General features: G+C 43.7%; 1 protein-coding gene across 4 annotated transcripts in view; it reads left to right on the top strand.

The window, feature by feature from the left end:
* Nucleotides 1-16,740, top strand: part of LOC119163492 (CYFIP-related Rac1 interactor B) — a 41,135-nt gene that overhangs the window by 7,547 nt on the left and 16,848 nt on the right. For all 4 annotated transcript variants that reach the window (XM_075873178.1, XM_075873179.1, XM_075873177.1 and 1 more), the window contains exons 3-8: nt 3,519-3,640; nt 6,349-6,454; nt 7,624-7,760; nt 10,297-10,371; nt 12,987-13,189; nt 15,903-16,029. In XM_075873178.1, coding sequence (XP_075729293.1) covers nt 3,519-3,640; nt 6,349-6,454; nt 7,624-7,760; nt 10,297-10,371; nt 12,987-13,189; nt 15,903-16,029 — 770 coding nt within the window. The remainder of the gene's footprint in view (nt 1-3,518; nt 3,641-6,348; nt 6,455-7,623; nt 7,761-10,296; nt 10,372-12,986; nt 13,190-15,902; nt 16,030-16,740) is intronic.

Raw genomic sequence — 16,740 nt, 5'->3', positions numbered from 1 at the left:
ATGATTTGCAGTGGTTTATGCACGCATGTTACCACTCTTCCGAGATTCTGGTACCCTCCCCTTCAGAAGACACCTTGTAAACAGGGTGGCTAGCCTCACCAGCAGCTTTGTTTCTTTGCGTTCCCTCCAAGGCTTTCCTGACCTCTTCTGCCATTACTAGAGGGATGTCGTGTTGTTTGTTGCTAGTTATTACACTATGGCCGTGCTTGTTCCGGCTAGTGTACATATCTCTGTATAACTCCTCCACTACTTTAACTATCCAATCGATATTGATTGTTACTTTGCCTTCTTCGTCTCTTAGGGCATATATCTGGTTCTCGCATATCCCGAGTTTTCTCTTCACTGCTTTGGCGCTGCCTGCATTATTTAGAGCATGTTCAATTCTCTCCAAGTTATACCTTCATACATCGGATACCTTCAGCTAATTAATCAACTTCAAAAGCTCTACCAGTTCTATTTTGTCTGTTGGGCTTGATGCTAACATGCCTTGACGTTCCTAACGAGGTTCTTCGTCTCCTGGGACTGCTTGCCAGTATCCTGCCTAACTACTGTACTTCCAACTTCCACTGCACACTCCATAATGATACTCGCCAGATTATCATTCATTGCGTCAATGCTAAGGCTGGTTTTTTGAATAAAAGCAGGTTCTGGAGCGATATTCTGAATTCCTGTATTTTTCCTCTCAGTACTAGCTCATTGGTAGGCTTCTTTGTGTATCAGTTTCTGTCGTTCCTTCAAGTCTAGGTGGATTCGAGACCTTACCATTCTATGGTCACTACATCATACCTTAACAAGCACTTCAGCATCCTGCACAGTGTCTGGGCGTGCAGTCAGTATAAATTCTATTTCGTTCTTACTTTCTTCGCTAGGACTCTCCATGTCCATTATTTTAATCCATAATGAACATATCATCTTGATCTATAAGAAAGAGGATGACAAGGACCTGAGTAATTACTGGCCGATCAGCTTGCTCTGTCGTATACTGCCACGTTCCATTTTCCAAGTTTTTGTTATCGTCCCAAAAACACGACGCGATTCTCAGCACAAACTGCGCCTGCAATTTTCGAGAATGTTCCGGACTGTAGTAGATCATTTCGATAAGATCACGCCCACTGTGTGAATGGTACAGATTGTTCTGGAACCTACGCCACCGCCAGCGATAACGCTAGGACATTCGACGGCAAGAGTATAAATGCCGACGCGCTTTGCCGCTTGTCAGTTGTTGATCGAAGGCCGACGCTCCGTTCGCCGCTATCAGTCCGAGACTGCTATCTGTGCGAGACTGCTGCTGTAATTGGACTTTCCGTTTACCGGGCACAGGTTCGCCCAAATAAACAGTTAAATCCCAACACGAAGTCTCCTGTCTTCGGCCACGTCACGACCCCGTGACAATACAAGCGATCTACAAAGGTAATTGGTAACAGAATTAAGACAACATTAGAATTCAATCAACCAAATGATCAAGCAGGATTTCGAACAGGCTACTCGGCAATGTACCCCATAGAGAAATGCTCAGAATACACCCAAGCACTATACATAGCCTTTGTAGATTACAAGAAGGCTTTTGATTCTGTAGAGATACTGTTAGCAGTCATGCAGACACTGTGGAATCAGTGCATCAACGAAGCATATATAAACATTCTGGAAGAAATCTAGTGAGGATCAACTGCCACCATAGTGCTCCATAAAGAAAGCGACAGAATACCAATGAAAAAGTGTGTAAGACAAGTCGATGTGATCTCCCCAATGCTATTTACTGCGTTCTTACAGCAGGTTTTCAGAGGCCTTGTATGGGAAGAGTTAGGGATACAAGTTAAAGGAGACTACCTTAGTAGCCTGCGTTTCGCCAATGACATTACATTGCTGAGTAACTCGGGGGACAAATCGCAATTCATGGTTATTGAATTAGACAAGGAGAGCAGAAAGTTAGGCCTTAAAATTAATCTGTAGAAAACGAAAGTAATGTACACTAACCTCGGAAGAGAACAGCGCTTCGAGATAAGTAGCAGTACACTTGAAGTTGTAAAAGAGTACGTGTACTTAGAACAGGTAGTAACCACGGGGCCGAACCAACAGATTGAAGTAACTAGAAGAATAAGCTTGGGGTGGAGCACATTCGGTAAAGCATTCTCAAATCATGAATGGTAATCTACTACTAACCCTCGAGTGGAAGGTATATAGCAGGTAGCATCTCTCCATTACTTACTTACAGAGCTGAAACCTGGATGCTTACGAAGAGGTTTCAGGTTAAATTGAGGACAACGCAGCGAGCGATAAAAAGGAAAATGATAGGTGTAACTGTAAGAGACAAAAGTAGAGCAGAGTTTGTCAGGGAACAACCTGGGGCTAAGGATATCATATTTCAAATCAAGAAGAAATGGACATGGGCCGGGCACGTAGCCTGTAGGTAGGATAACCGCTGGTCGTTAAAGGTAACTGACTGGATTCCCAGAGAAGGCAAGCGGGTGAGGCGAGAGACAGAAAGTTGGGTGGGTAGATGAGAATAATAAGTTCAGGTATCAAGTGGCAGGGGCAAGCACAGGACCAAGTTGACTGGCGGAACATGGAAGAGGCCTTTGCCCTGCAATGGGCGTAAGTCAGGCTGATGATGATGATGATCATGGTTGTGCATTTAGAGCATGCGCTGCGGAATCGGGAACTGCTTGGTAATTATGGCTGACAAAGGCAGATAAGAGCTAGTGCAGTTGCAAGAATCATTAAAGATCAGAGCTGTTCATATACTACCAGTCTTTCCCAAATACATTAAAAATACTACGCCATACAGTACTGTGCTTGAATTCTGACTTACTTGTGATTGAAAAACTTGTATATATTTTTTATCTTTTGCAGCCGAAAGTAAAGAACTGCATTAGCTTTGTCTGTTTGCCTACTGCATTTTTGTTATGTGAAAGCAGTGAGAATTCGCACGGTCTGGAAAAAAAAAAAAGCTTACTGCATGAAAGCTACAGTTATTAATGAGGCATCACTCTGCCTTGCTGTTTGAGGCCCCCCTTATCGCAAAAAGCAACCTTCAGCACATCGAGTCAAGTGCCCTTTATGGTATTTTAGATAATGCATGCTAAACTGCTTGCAAACTGGCAGCTTAGCAGTTTTGCTATGTAGATGCAGCTTCTAAAACTGCAGGCAGCACATTGTTTGGTTTGTATTACAGCCAATATGAATGTTCTAGATGATGGTGTGTTCTCGTTTCGATTTGTTACATGCTTGTGACGTGTGCGTAGTGTCTAGTGGCATTAAATGCGGAGTAATTGATGCCAAGGCATCGGGACTCCGGAAAAGGCTCGCTTGCTTGCTTGAAAGTCAGCGTCTTAACAGATCTGGCTGGAAAGGGAAATAGGCACTCTTCCTTGAACTGCATATGGCCTTTTTTACTTGAAAAGATAGGAAGAGTTCTCTACAGCTGTATCTTTTTTCTTGGACAAATTATGCTTTGCTGTAATTGCAACTAGCTATCCTGGTCTTACTTTTTTTTTGCTGGTATTTTCTTTTCCTTCCAGACGCTGAGCCTTCAGAATCTGAACAGGAGACATACTACGTAGTGCAGGATGTGCTACAGCACTCAAGAGACATACTCCTGGAACTTCAGACGTACAAAGGTGCGGGCAGCGAGATCAGAGAGGTGAGCACGGGCCACTTGTCTGCCACCGTCACAGGCTACATTCAACCATACCAGCAATCGCTACGGTGTCGCGAGTTTGATCTCGGCTGTGGCATTCGCATTTCAGTGGAGGAATACGGTAAAGACCCGTGTACTTTGCGACGTCGAAGCGCGTTAAAGAACACTAGATGACCCAATTTTTTTGAGCCCTCAACTACAGCGTTCCTCATTATTTTGTCGTTTTGGAACATTAAACTCAAGATATTACCTATTGCTATAGCAAACACTGCTGGAAGCGCACCAGCTCAAGTTTAGAAGGTTACAGTGGATACCTAAACACATCCTTAGGAGACGAGAACATCGTAGTGTTTTTGCAAACATAGCCAAAAAATGCTGCCTATGAGGCACGCGGCTGATGCTACAGCTGTTGGTGTTGGTTCCAGTGTGAGGTAATGTGCTTTCCAAATGTGTATTTTGCACATTCTGGCGGGATGCGCTCTTTTCCCCCAACCAAGCCAAGAAATGCTTTCTCATTAATGCGACATCGCACTTAGCAGCTGGATTAAAAGCAAGTTTGAATATGAGACCTCTTTCTGGGTTTTCCCATACAAGTTCACATTAAGGGGGTACATGGGTCTTTGAAGGCCGAATAATGGGAACGAAATAGACTTTCCGAAGCACTCATTCTCAGAATTTGTAACACATTCTTATACTAATCTGTGGTATTTCTTGCTTCAGTGTTCATTATTTTTGTACATGTGTCTCACTTCTTAAGAGTACATTAAATTGCAAAATAAATTTGTTATCCTGTTTTGTACAACACAGTATTTGCCACTCTCCTTGTTTCCTGCATCAATATATTTGGACCTAGTGCAGCTGAAGCTTTAATTTCCGTTGCTGTATACAGCTAAAATATAAGCAGCCTAATGATTGATTGATATGTGGGGTTTAACGTCCCAAATCCACCATATGATTATGAGGGACGCCGTAGTGGAGGGCTCCAGAATTTTCGACCCCCTGGGGTTCTTTAACGTGCACCCAAATCTGAGCACACGGGCCTACAACATTTCCGCCTCAACCTTCCGCCTCCATCGGAAATGCAGCCGCCGCAGCCGGCATTCGATCCCGCGACCTGCGGGACAGCAGCCAAGTACCTTAGCCACTAGAGCACTGCGGCGGGGCTATAGGCAGGCTAGGAAACACAGAGAGTAAATGTCGCTAATTTTAACCTTCATGCTTTTACTGTCATTGAATGCTATTAAACTTGCTTTCAATTTGATGTGGTCGTCAATACTTATGCGTAAACGACTTTTGTTGTGCTGTAAGCAAAGAAATAACCACTCCATTTCATATCCACTGGCAGCATTGCATACCTCATGAATTCTAGTATCTGTGCATGTGTTAATCAGAATGTTCTATTTAGTATTTATGCTTTCAATCTTTCAGCAAACAGTCTAATGTAATTACAAATTGTTTAAAAGTACTTCATCTGCTTAAGATGTAAATCAAGTTAGAATTGGCTAAAGAAACTGAACAAACCTGTGAAATTTCATCTAATGTGGTAAAAAAATAAGTGATTAGGGCTCCTGTTTAAAATGGCCTGAAGTACAAATTTTTCACGGCAAAGCACTGTTAGCTGTCACACCCACAGCCACCGGCTTCATGGTTATGCCACAATACACACATCAGCACCATAATAATTTAAGTGGGATTTTCGTGTACCATGAAAACTGTTCAGCCCAGTGCAGTCCATACACCCATATTGTATCCAACGCATGGGAGTGCTCTAGCAGATGGGAACATTGTGCACATTGCAACGAACAGGGTGTTCTTGCAGAACAGTTGTGCCATACACTATGAGAACCATGTCAGTGTTTAAGTATGGATTTGGAGTTGGTGACATTGTTTAGCTCTCCAAACAGTATGTTACCGTCTAGGGAAGTCTTTTTTCCCTAAAGGTGAAATTACTACAATACACTTGAAGCAGTGCAATTAATGTCCTATATACCTTGCTTGGCTTCATTATGTGCTGGTTTTCATTAAGGCCATGTCAAACAAAAAGAAACGAGCCGACGAAATTTCCTTCCTTCATACATTGATCGCAAGAGTCTCGTTCTGGCGGGCTTGATGCCTTCAGGTGGTATGGGACGGCTTATTCACCAGCTGTCCACGCAATAAAGATCAGATGCTAACACATGCCAGCTTGCAAATACACTCAAACCTCGATATAACAAACCTGGATCTAACGAGTTATCGGTTAAAACTAAGTAAATGAAGAATAGCTTTGTTATAGAGGGCTACAAATATGTCTAGAAGGAATCTTCGGATATAACGAAGTATTTTTTTACACGTGTGACTTTTGTTATAATGAGGCTGTTATAATCACACTTGCTATCATGGCTACAAGCGATGCTGCCTGACCTTCAAGTTTCCATGCGCATAAATACCCCATACAGGGAAAGCTGGAAATGGGATGACTTTCAGCTTAGCTCAGTTGGTGCATAATATAAAAATTTCGCATTCGGTTTCTTCTGGCTTTTGACTTGTATTTTGCAAGTACCCCAATCGACTTGAAACAATAAAATTAATGTTCCCCTAGGTGTTTCCTGGCTTCATTATCTACTGTTTTTTTTTTGTTAGGATGTGTCAAACAAAAAAAAAAACAAGCCCTCGAGATTCTCTTGTTCGTATTCTGACACCCTTTATGCTTACCATTGTGCGTTTCCCAGGCTATAGCCAATCCAAGGAGTGAAGCTCGTCAAATGAAAGCATGGGAGGCCGTGCTGCCCCTGGTGTCCAAGTTGAAGCAGTTTTACATCTTCTCACAAAGTCTTGGTGAGTGCTTGCCACGAATGACGTACAGTAGTCTTCATAGGTCAATGTGCCTGTAGTTGCCATCGGGATATTGCCAGATCCGCTACGCTGCACGACCAATCAGTCAGTTAAATAGTTAACCTTCAGATAGACAGCGTATATAGCCGAGAATTCTGTTACTGAGCAGTTGAAGCTTATTGCAAAAGAGAGCAAGGCGTGCAGAGGCGGTCACAAGAAAAGGTGACCAACACCAATGTTTCTTTCTCTCGCACACATGTGCATGTGTGTGCACACACATGTGTGTGTGTGTGCACACACATGTGTGTAGTGGCAGCCACTAAGGCATGCACTCGTACATGCCTTCGTATTTTTGTGATGAATCCCTGCCATTCTATATAGACAAGTTTTCTTTCATACCAAAGTATAGGTTCTTGCCAGGACTTTGAAATGTGTTCAGGTTAAGCAACAAGCAAGTGGTATTCAATGTGAGACAAACTAATGTGATTCAACTCTAGTAAAGTGGATGCCTGGCTCTCGAAATGCATCCATTCAGTACAGAGAAGACTAGTCGGCATAGCATTTATTTCAAAATACATTTCGCGGATGGTTTGAAACTTTCTGGGCTTTTTCTGTTCAAATGTGTGGAGACCTTGTGGGAGATCTCCAGAAAGACAAAAGATAGGGCAAATATGCTTTCAAAACTGGCCATTTGAATCCTGTACCGGATGAAGTTGCTTCTATATTGAGCTTACCATATTTTTTCTGCTCAGCTTTAGGGTTATTCGTGCTTAAGGTCTATTTTCGTCTTAGAATTCTAAGAGTGGTTCGTGTGCACCCGTCACAGTGGTCTAGTAGTTGTGGCGCTCGACTGCTGACCGGCACGACACGAAATTGAGTCCCTGCCACCGTTGCCGCATTTTCAATGGAACCGAAAATCATTTGGTAGTTTTGGGGCGCTTAAAACTTGACAATTATCAGAATGATATGCAGCATTCTACGCCTTCTGACCGACAAATAGGGTCACAGTCTTCACTTCAGCTTATCACACTGCACATCTGAAACAAGCGCAGCGGATGACATGTGAATATACGAACATAAGTGGTGAAGACTAACACAAGACTAACCATCTGGCCCAACTAACCTCTTCTCACCAACTCTTCTAACCAACTAGTTTTCGTTCCTATTTGCAGAGGAAGTTGTGCCACGCATCCTGTGGGAGCTTTGCTCGGGTCCTCGGACCCCTCGTGAGCACCTGGAAACACAGCAGGCCCTTGTGAAGCAGTTTGCAGAGATTTTGGACTTTGTGCTCAAGTTCGACGACCTCAAGGTGAGGGAGCCGCCAAGGCATAAGTAAGAGGTAGCGCAACTTCCATTTCGTGTATTAAGTAGTTAGTGGCTTGTTGCCACCGTCGCCATCTACGTATAGTGGGGACAAATAAGAGACGGCACAAAATAAAAAAACAAAAATCTTATGTCACAATATTAAATAATAGCGACAAGTCAAACGCCTTTATAAGAGACACTGATAAAAGAGACAAATGGGTATGAGACACCACCATGCTTGCAGCAAAACATGGGTTGATAAGAAAATGCATACGAGGTACCCTGCTTGTAAGAGACGTCTCATATAAAAGACAGGAATCGCTGCCCGGAGCATGCCTCTTATGAAGGGCTCTAATTGTAGTGTACTTGTACATGTACACTACAATTACACTACAGCCTGGCACTACAATGTAATGTACACTACAGCCTGGCACGGTGCGAAATTGAAGTTAATTGAACATTCTTGTTGACCAATCGTGAAAAACCATTGCAGCGAGACAGCAGCCTTGAGAATATCACTTTTGCAACCCTAGAACACAGCGTTTCTTTTGCTTAGTATGTCGCATTCACAATCATGAAAGGCGAGGGTGCACCGGCCGTGTGCTAATGAAGGCAGTCTGCAGTCACAGGAGCGGCTATCTGCATGCTCTGTGAGCTAGTTCAGCGGTGAAATATCACGCCAGTAAGCAGCACGTAAGCAAGTAAATTAACTACAGATGGTAGGCACGGGACCGCCGTGCAAAAGTGAGACTCCTTTTTGATCAGACGAGGCACCGACCTAAACACAAGCTGAGATTGTAGACAGCCCGCATGCGCCCCCCATTTATTGCGCTCGACGAAGAAATGAGGCAATCAACCATTTGGACAAATGTCAGATTAACCTTGAAGTAAATTTCTGCTTTACTTTGGCGTATATAAAATTACATATATTAGATATAAAGTTCTCTTGAGTTTTTTGGTTTTCTTTATTATCGCCTTCTCACTTAGTGGTGCTTCAATCATACGGCGGGCGTTGATGTCACCACTTGTATAAGTTTCACGACCTACTATATAATATGGCCATGGGGCCACTTTGAATCCCTCCTGAAGCTGTCTGAATCTTCTGTCAGCAGTCTTCTCAGCTGTTGTCTTCAAATGCTGTGTTTGTTTGTATGTGACATGTGGTTGTGCTTTGTGATGTTCTAAAAGCTGGTACAGATGTATTAGAAGCTCAAGCACGAGTTTTATTTGAGCCAACTTTGTTTATGTAGGGTATCCACTTTAAGCTGTGGCATCTGTTTAGGTAATCGATGTTATTAAATATTTGCTTGAACAAAAACCCAAGCTAATATCTGCTTTAACAAAAACAGTTGGAGAGTCTTTAAATCTGCAATTATTTAAAAAATAGGCGTGACCGCCTTGTTCGGAACTTCTTGCTCATTTGCCAGTATGTACCGTATTTACTCGCATCTAGGCCGACCCAGATTCTAAGCCGACCCCTAGAGTCCGAACCCTGGGGTAAAAAAAAAAAACTTCGTATGTAGGTCAAACCATACAGTGAAGACAGCGTTCACAAAAATAAAACATTTATTGAACATAAAGATGAAACAAAGCAGTTGGTTCATGATGCAAATAACTCGAAAAACACAGTCGCTGGTTCTGTTGTTTGTTTCTTTGTCGTTTTTTTCACGCTGCTTGTAGTTATTTGCACTACAAAGATGCCGTGCTTGCCAATGCCGCGCTCACTCCAAGTCATCGTTGCTGTCTTCAAACAGTGAACAGTGCGCTATCCTCGTTGCCATCAAGCGCATTGGATGCGCCGCACTTCTTAAGAGCGCACAAAGTTCCTGGGATGTCGTTCCATGCAGCAGCCCTTCCAGCGAAGCACATTTTTTCGTCCACTCCAAAGTCCTGCCCTGGTTGAGCGTTGGACGATGGCTCCATGGCTAGGACAACTTTCCTTTCAGAAACGGCACTATAATGACACCACCTGTTTAGTGCCATTCAGCTACTCCTCAAACGGGCCACCCGAAGTGCGACTCGAGAGGACAAACGTCTCGCCTCAACACTTTCCACAGAGATCCAAATGGAGGCCTCACGTGTGCACTTAAGCCAGGTGTCGGCTCTGCTACTAACGGCTACAATACCGTCTAGGTGGCGCTAGTTGTGCACCACTTTTCTCAATGAAAAATTGCTCTTTTTTTTTTAAATCCACGTATTTTAAGCCGATCCTGAAGTTTGATAGAAAAAGAATTTGAAAAAAAAAAATGTCGGCCTAGATTCAAATCAATACGGTAATCTAAAAAGTGTGGCTTACACTATTTAGTTTCTTGCAGGGCCAATTCGGCGCATTTCTGGCACAAAATTTCACATGACAGCTACTTAGCGCATCTTTTCATGTAATATTCTGATTACAGGTTTCTGAAGCTTTCAGTGGATTTTAAACATGCTGATATTTACTGCTACAGCTTCTTATAGGCTCGCGAATGGCTTCGATATGTTTACACTCGATAACTCAAAAACGTGAACTGGAAAGCTGACAACCTTGCCTTTTGTCGCAGATGACAAACCCAGCAATCCAAAATGACTTCAGCTACTACCGCAGGACGGTTAGCAGGTTACGGCTGGCAAACCAGGTGAGTGTGTCGGTCGTGCGACTGTGAGCTACAGCAAACAAAGGATGTGTGGTCATAAAGTGCTTAGTACACCTAGTGCTTATCTGATGACGCTGATGATTTGCCTTTCTCACCATGGAGAGGTGAGAAGGCACAGAGTACAAATGTGCACATGGCATGTGACTAGGCATTCTGCACTCTGCAAGCCATCTTTGGAGGGGCGGCTTTTTCTCCATCCCTCTTTCCACGTTGTATAAACAGCTGTCTAAACTAAAGAAATGAGCCGATTTATAATTGAAGTCATTGACGTAGTGCACCAATCTTTATACCAGTGCACAATGCCTCTTCGCAAAGCTTTTATATTCACGATATTGCAATCGGGGATGCACACCTGATAAACTTGCAGTGGAAACATGTGGCGTGCTGCGAACGAAAAGCAATTAAATGAAGCTCTTCATTTTATAGAGGTTTTGCTGTAAATGAGATCTTTTAAGCGTGCCAGACGCCACGATAGTTGTCAACCAACTAACCTAGCTTGTTGTTCCATTGGTTTGCAATGTGGAATGATTGTGGATGCTGCCAATCATAAACCCCACCTAGTAAAAAAAAACCATTGACTCTAATTCGAATATTTATAATTAAAACCAATTAGACCTATTAAAAGGCAACCAATTTGTTTTTTTAGGACAGACCAATTGGTAGTCAATGGGTACTAATTTATTGTTGTAACCAATTGGCCAAACAGCCTCGTGGTGGCAGCTCCTTGGCCGCACCAATGAGCAATAGTAATTGGCAACAAAACAGGAAGTTTAAGGGGTATAAAAAAAAGCACAACTTTATTGCACTCTGAAGCTGTAGGTTCTCCAGAAGTCCTCGTGGGGGCAGTTCTTGGCTGCTCTGATAGAAACAGGGAAGTAATAAATGTACAAAATGAATGTGCGTGCAATGTACTTTGTATAACATGGTGGAGAGATGACAAAAGTGTAGACAATTTCCTAACAGATTCTCTAAATACTGAAAAGGTAATTGCAGACAATTTTTGTGGGCTGTTGTACATGAGTAATGCAGGGCATGCACTAGAAGCTACATGCACAGGCAAAATAAATTCTGTGCAAATTTATACCTTAGACCTTAAATGTGACATGGCAATTAAGCAGCTTCCAAACCTTTTGGACATCCTTTCTATGGCACTCAGCTTCTCCACGATGAAGTACTTCATCTGTTTGAAAGCCCGAGGCATCATTTCAGCAACCGGTCATTTTTTTCTCTATTCGCTCCTTTGATCATTCTGTCAAACAAAAGTAAAAATCTACACACAAGCAAATAATATAAAGTTTCATTGGCCAAACTTTCTGAATGCGTATTAGACGTGATCACTTAGTATCTTCACTCGCCGCGCGTGATCGACACTTTTCATAGCAACAGCGGCTTCTTCCTTGGACGGTTGGGAAACCGCACAGACAATGCTTTTCTGCAAAGTGTAAGAAAAGAAAAAAATTGAAAAGGTGCTTATAGAACAGATTAGAACAAGCCACAAAATAATTCTTGACTGTAGTTACCTTGCCGAGACCGTCCAAGCAAGTCTGCCGAACTCTAAACAGCCGTAAATAGGCCCTTTACGAACATAAGTCCTTAGAACTGTTTTGAATCTGCGGCCAAAATATTGAGGGACTTTGCCGGTGCCAGGCCGACATCAATACTTTAAAACCACTCCAAAAGTCGGCCTGTAAAAAAAATAGAAATCACAAACTTACACTAAAACCACCAAGAACTAAATATGCCAGCTCAAGAGTTCAAGCAAAACTTGTGAACTGCAAGTTGCATTCTGTGTCGGGGAGCTTCGGCTCCTGTGCAGATTGCTCCGGTGGTGGAACAGTGACAGGCAGTGGTTTCTGTACTGCAGGGGATGCGTGCAGTGGAGCAGATGTCTATTTTACAAGGTTTTTTTGACACAGAAACAACAGATAGGTGATAAGGGTAATGGCCGTAGATAAAGAAATCAATGAAAATGTTTAGGAGCAAGTTGCAAAGTAAATTGTTTATTAATAGTTTGTTTCGGGTGGTAGCCTAAATTTAACTCAGTTGGGGAGGTATGCAATGTGGGCTTAGTTGATTCGTAATGGCTAACCCGATAGGAGGCAATCTGAACCAATTGGAGATCTGAATTTGTTTCAATTTGGCTCTATTATAATTAATTGGAAGCAAAAAAATTTCCCTATTGGTGCTAATTGGCCCACTTCATTCCAATTGGCAAATCCAGTTGGTTTGTCCTGTGACCCAATTGGGAGTAAAGGGATTCTAATTGGTTCCTATTGGTTCCAATTAATTCCCATTGAAAAACCTGATCGTTGTCAATACTTTTTTGACTGGGCATGCTCCTCACAGCATTAACCAATAGATATAGAGTATGTTGATATCCTGTGTCCTGTGACTTTGACAGCCTTTTTAAGACAATCTCTGACTGATCTTTAACTACACATTTGCCCTCCTGGTTTCATGCTAAGCCTTCCTTCACATATGATGCTGCTTTCTTTATTCGAAACTGTTTTTGAGTAAAAATAAACGAGCACATCTTTGTCATTCATTGGTTCGTCCAACCATGTGTCTTTCTTGCACGTGTTTTGAACGAAATGCAGGAAAACATAGAGGATGGTCTGGAGGTTCCCAACGAGCTCGCGAACCACATGTCGCTGTTCTACGCACACGCGACGCCCATGCTGAAGGTGCTCAGCGATGCAACGACGCGCTTTGTCGCCGAAAACAAGGACCTGCCCATTGAGAACACCACTGAGACCCTGGGGACCATGGCCAAGGTGTGCCAGAGGATGGTCGACAACAGGTGGGTGGTTTCAAAATTGTTGAATGTGAGCTAGCCTCGGCCTTCATCAGAGGCAACAAGGATATGGTAGGCTAAGGAACTGGAGCAATAAACATCCAGAAAAGACCTTTTAAAAGTGACCCGATTCCAGTCCCGCTTCTTAGTGCATTAAGCAAGACATGTTTGTTCTGTGGTTGATTCCCAGCTGCCGTGATGGCATTTTGATGAAAACGAAACACTGGAGGCCCATGTACTGTGGGGCGAATCGGCTTTCTTGTGCAGAAAAATTTGTTCGAGATTCAAGAATCAGGAGACCATCTCGGTGCATGTTGAAAACACCAGATGGTCAGAATTTTTCGGAGCCCTCCACTATGGCATCTTTCATAATCATGTTAGGATTTTGGGACGTACCCTAGATATTATAATTATTACAGTCAAGCCTGCTTATAACGAACCTGAGCGTGACGCAGCATCCGTTCGCTGTATCCTGAAGTTCGTAGTAAATGAAACACAGCTTTTAAAAAAAAGTTGCGAGTGAAAACACACTTTTTTTGCCCCAAAAATGTCTGTGATGCACGTGTTTCGAAGAGCAGAAACGATAAGGGGGGTCTCGAGTTCATTTAAAACGGCAGGCTGCTCGTTCGCCGAGGCCCGTGGCATAAACTGCATGAGGCGCTGACTCCAAAGGTTCGTCGTTCTCGCAATCCGATTCCTCCAAATCGCTCTCGCCACGTACTTCATTCACAATGCTCCAATCCGCGTATGATTCCGCATTGTCGGCATCATCATCAGCCGTAATTAAACCAACGCAACAGATGTCCTACCCGCTCTCCCAGGTCGGAGTCGATGACGCGCTGCCACAAATCGCCGCCGCAGTGGTCTTGTTCCGAAGCTTCAGGCTCGGCATCAGGCCCGACGATCAACGAAATTGGCCTTGCGAAAATAGTTTCGCGCACATGTAGCCGTCACCGCCGCCCACGAAATATTCATCTCCACAGCTGAATACCGGGACACCCGAAGCGGCAAGTTGGCTGCCAGGTGGTCAACAGCTCTGAGCAAGCGCTCCGCAACGCGGCACCTAACACGCGGATTACGCTCAAGCCAAGCGGTCACACTTTTGACGTTTTGTTGAGCGGCACGAAAAGGCGTGCTAGTCCTCCCGTCGGCCATCATGACCACACACGCACACCAAGAGCGAGCAAGACGCGCATACGCGTGAAACAGCTCTGGGCGCACTTTGATATTTTGCGATTCGTTCCGTGCAAACTAACGGCCGTTTTCATGCTTCTGCGCGCACGGAAGGCATGCTGAGTTGAGTGCAAAGTGAGCGAGAACAAGTCCTAAATACGAAACGAATCACAAATTATCAGTCGGTGGGGTAGCATACACGTGTGCACTAGACGCAGAGTATCGGATACAATACAGTCGGTGGCCGACGATGTTGGCGAATGGTCTGGTCACTCCAGGCCGGTGACGCCAACGACGGTACCAGCGATCAAAAACAGGGTACATGGCCGACCGGTCTTCGAAAGATCGGTGGCAATGTGAAAACACGGGCCTCGTCTGGCGATGCGAGGTGCTCAGAGTAGCGGGGGGACAAAGGACGGAGCGGTGCGTAACAAAAAGCGGTAGGGGAGAGCAGCAACTAGAGGGACGCGGAGGCAGAATCAGCGTTTAACAATAAGAATGTATGGGCACCTCGTCGATACCTGATCGGTAGTCGAAATTGGTTTCCCGGGAAGTCGGCAGACCGCTGACTCCGTTCGCTGTAACCGATTAGCGGCGCTCGGAGACATTCGTTGTAAGTGCAATTTTGTGCCATTGAACCAATGTATATTTGACGGTCACGAGGATATTGTTCGTTTTTAGCTAAAGTGCGTTTTAAGTGGGGTTGTTATATGTGGGTTCGACTGTATTATCATTATTGTTGTTGTTGTTGCTTGGAATCTTCTCGTGCAACACCTGCCTGTTCCGTGTGAGCTAATCTTGTTGGTTTTGCCAGCACCTACTAGAAAAGACTTTTTATTCTCCAATGTTACAAAAGCAGTGGCAAGATCAAAAGGCACTAAGGCCAGACAGAAGCTCCTGCTTTGTTCACAGACTGCAGCGAACAGATTATGTGCACGATGAAAGGATGCAGAATGTTACAATATTAGAGCATAATAAAACAGAACAGCAGTGTCAAGTGACATGTCGCAGTAGCACATAAGTATATGGGGGCACAATGTGCAGTTCAAGTAATGATTACACAAAAATATAGGTATATTAACCAGGACTAAATGATAATTGTGCAAATGAAATGTCAAATCAACATTGAAAACATCAGCAGATTTCAGGTCATTAACCTCTATGAATGTTATGCAACATGGCTTGAGTAATAGATAACAAATGCCTGTAACACTTCGTTAATATGAGAACATTATGGGTGTTATATTGATTTGGCCACAAGCATGATCCTAGACCTTGTTACCAACGTCGGAGAACATGCTAAGGCAGCATTTTGTCTCTTGTTGATATTGAGGAGGCAGCCTAGAAAACATTAACATCACAGGAACCTCCGTTGCTGTGGCCTCACTGACGTCAGTTTCATACACAGTCAGGATGGTCACGCTAGGCCAGTGTCTCAACCAAGATTCTTATCCGTGCAAAAGCTGACACTTCATTGTAGCTGGTTGATAGCGGTACTGCAAGCCAGCTAACGCCACAGCCCTGACGGTTCTGATTTCTTGTGCAGAGAAATTTGTTCGAGATTCAAGAATGAGGAGACCATCCTGTTTGTGCTGCGGGTAATGGTGGGCGTGATCATACTGTACGACCACGTTCACCCCCAGGGAGCTTTCACCAAGACGTCTCATATTGATGTGAGTTGCCCGCTCTTTCTTTCCCCGTAATTACAGCATATGGCAATGCACACTGGGTTACACTGATAACTTGGACACAAAGAGAATATGCGAGACACACAGCATTTTACACCGATGGTTCCAAATCGACACGATATGTTGGAAGTGCGGTAATACACAATCACTGGGAACATACAGTTCGGTTACCGCAGTGTGCATCCGTATTTACCGCAGAATGCTACGCTGTATCAATAGCGGTGAAAAAAAAAATCAATAATGAAAACATCGAGAAAAGTATAATATACACAGACTCATTAAGTGTACTAAAAGCCCTTCATCCGAGAAATGCATGTGTACCAATGATAGGCGACATCCTACACAACATAATAACAGTTATAGAACAGGAACACGGCATAAAGCTTTGCTGGGTTCCGAGCCACGTCTGTGGAAACGAGAAAGCAGATGAATGTGCAGCAAAAGCGCGATGTAAAGAAATAAAGAACGTCAGCATTCCCTAGAAAGATGTCGTAAAATTAGTACACCACAAACTCAGAAATGCATGGCAGGCTAGATGGCACTCGGAAACAGGAAACAATCTCCACCTAGTGAAACCCACCTTAGAAAAATGGAAGTCCTGCTCACACCAAGCACGGTTCATAGAAGTAGTTTTATGTCGTTTACACATTGGACACACACACCTCACCCACAATTACTTACTAGCAAAAGAGGACA

Source organism: Rhipicephalus microplus, chromosome 9 (assembly GCF_043290135.1).
Source record: "Rhipicephalus microplus isolate Deutch F79 chromosome 9, USDA_Rmic, whole genome shotgun sequence".
Taxonomy (NCBI): domain Eukaryota; kingdom Metazoa; phylum Arthropoda; class Arachnida; order Ixodida; family Ixodidae; genus Rhipicephalus; species Rhipicephalus microplus.
Note: the sequence above shows the minus strand (reverse complement) of the source record. Positions and strands in the feature narration are given on the sequence as shown.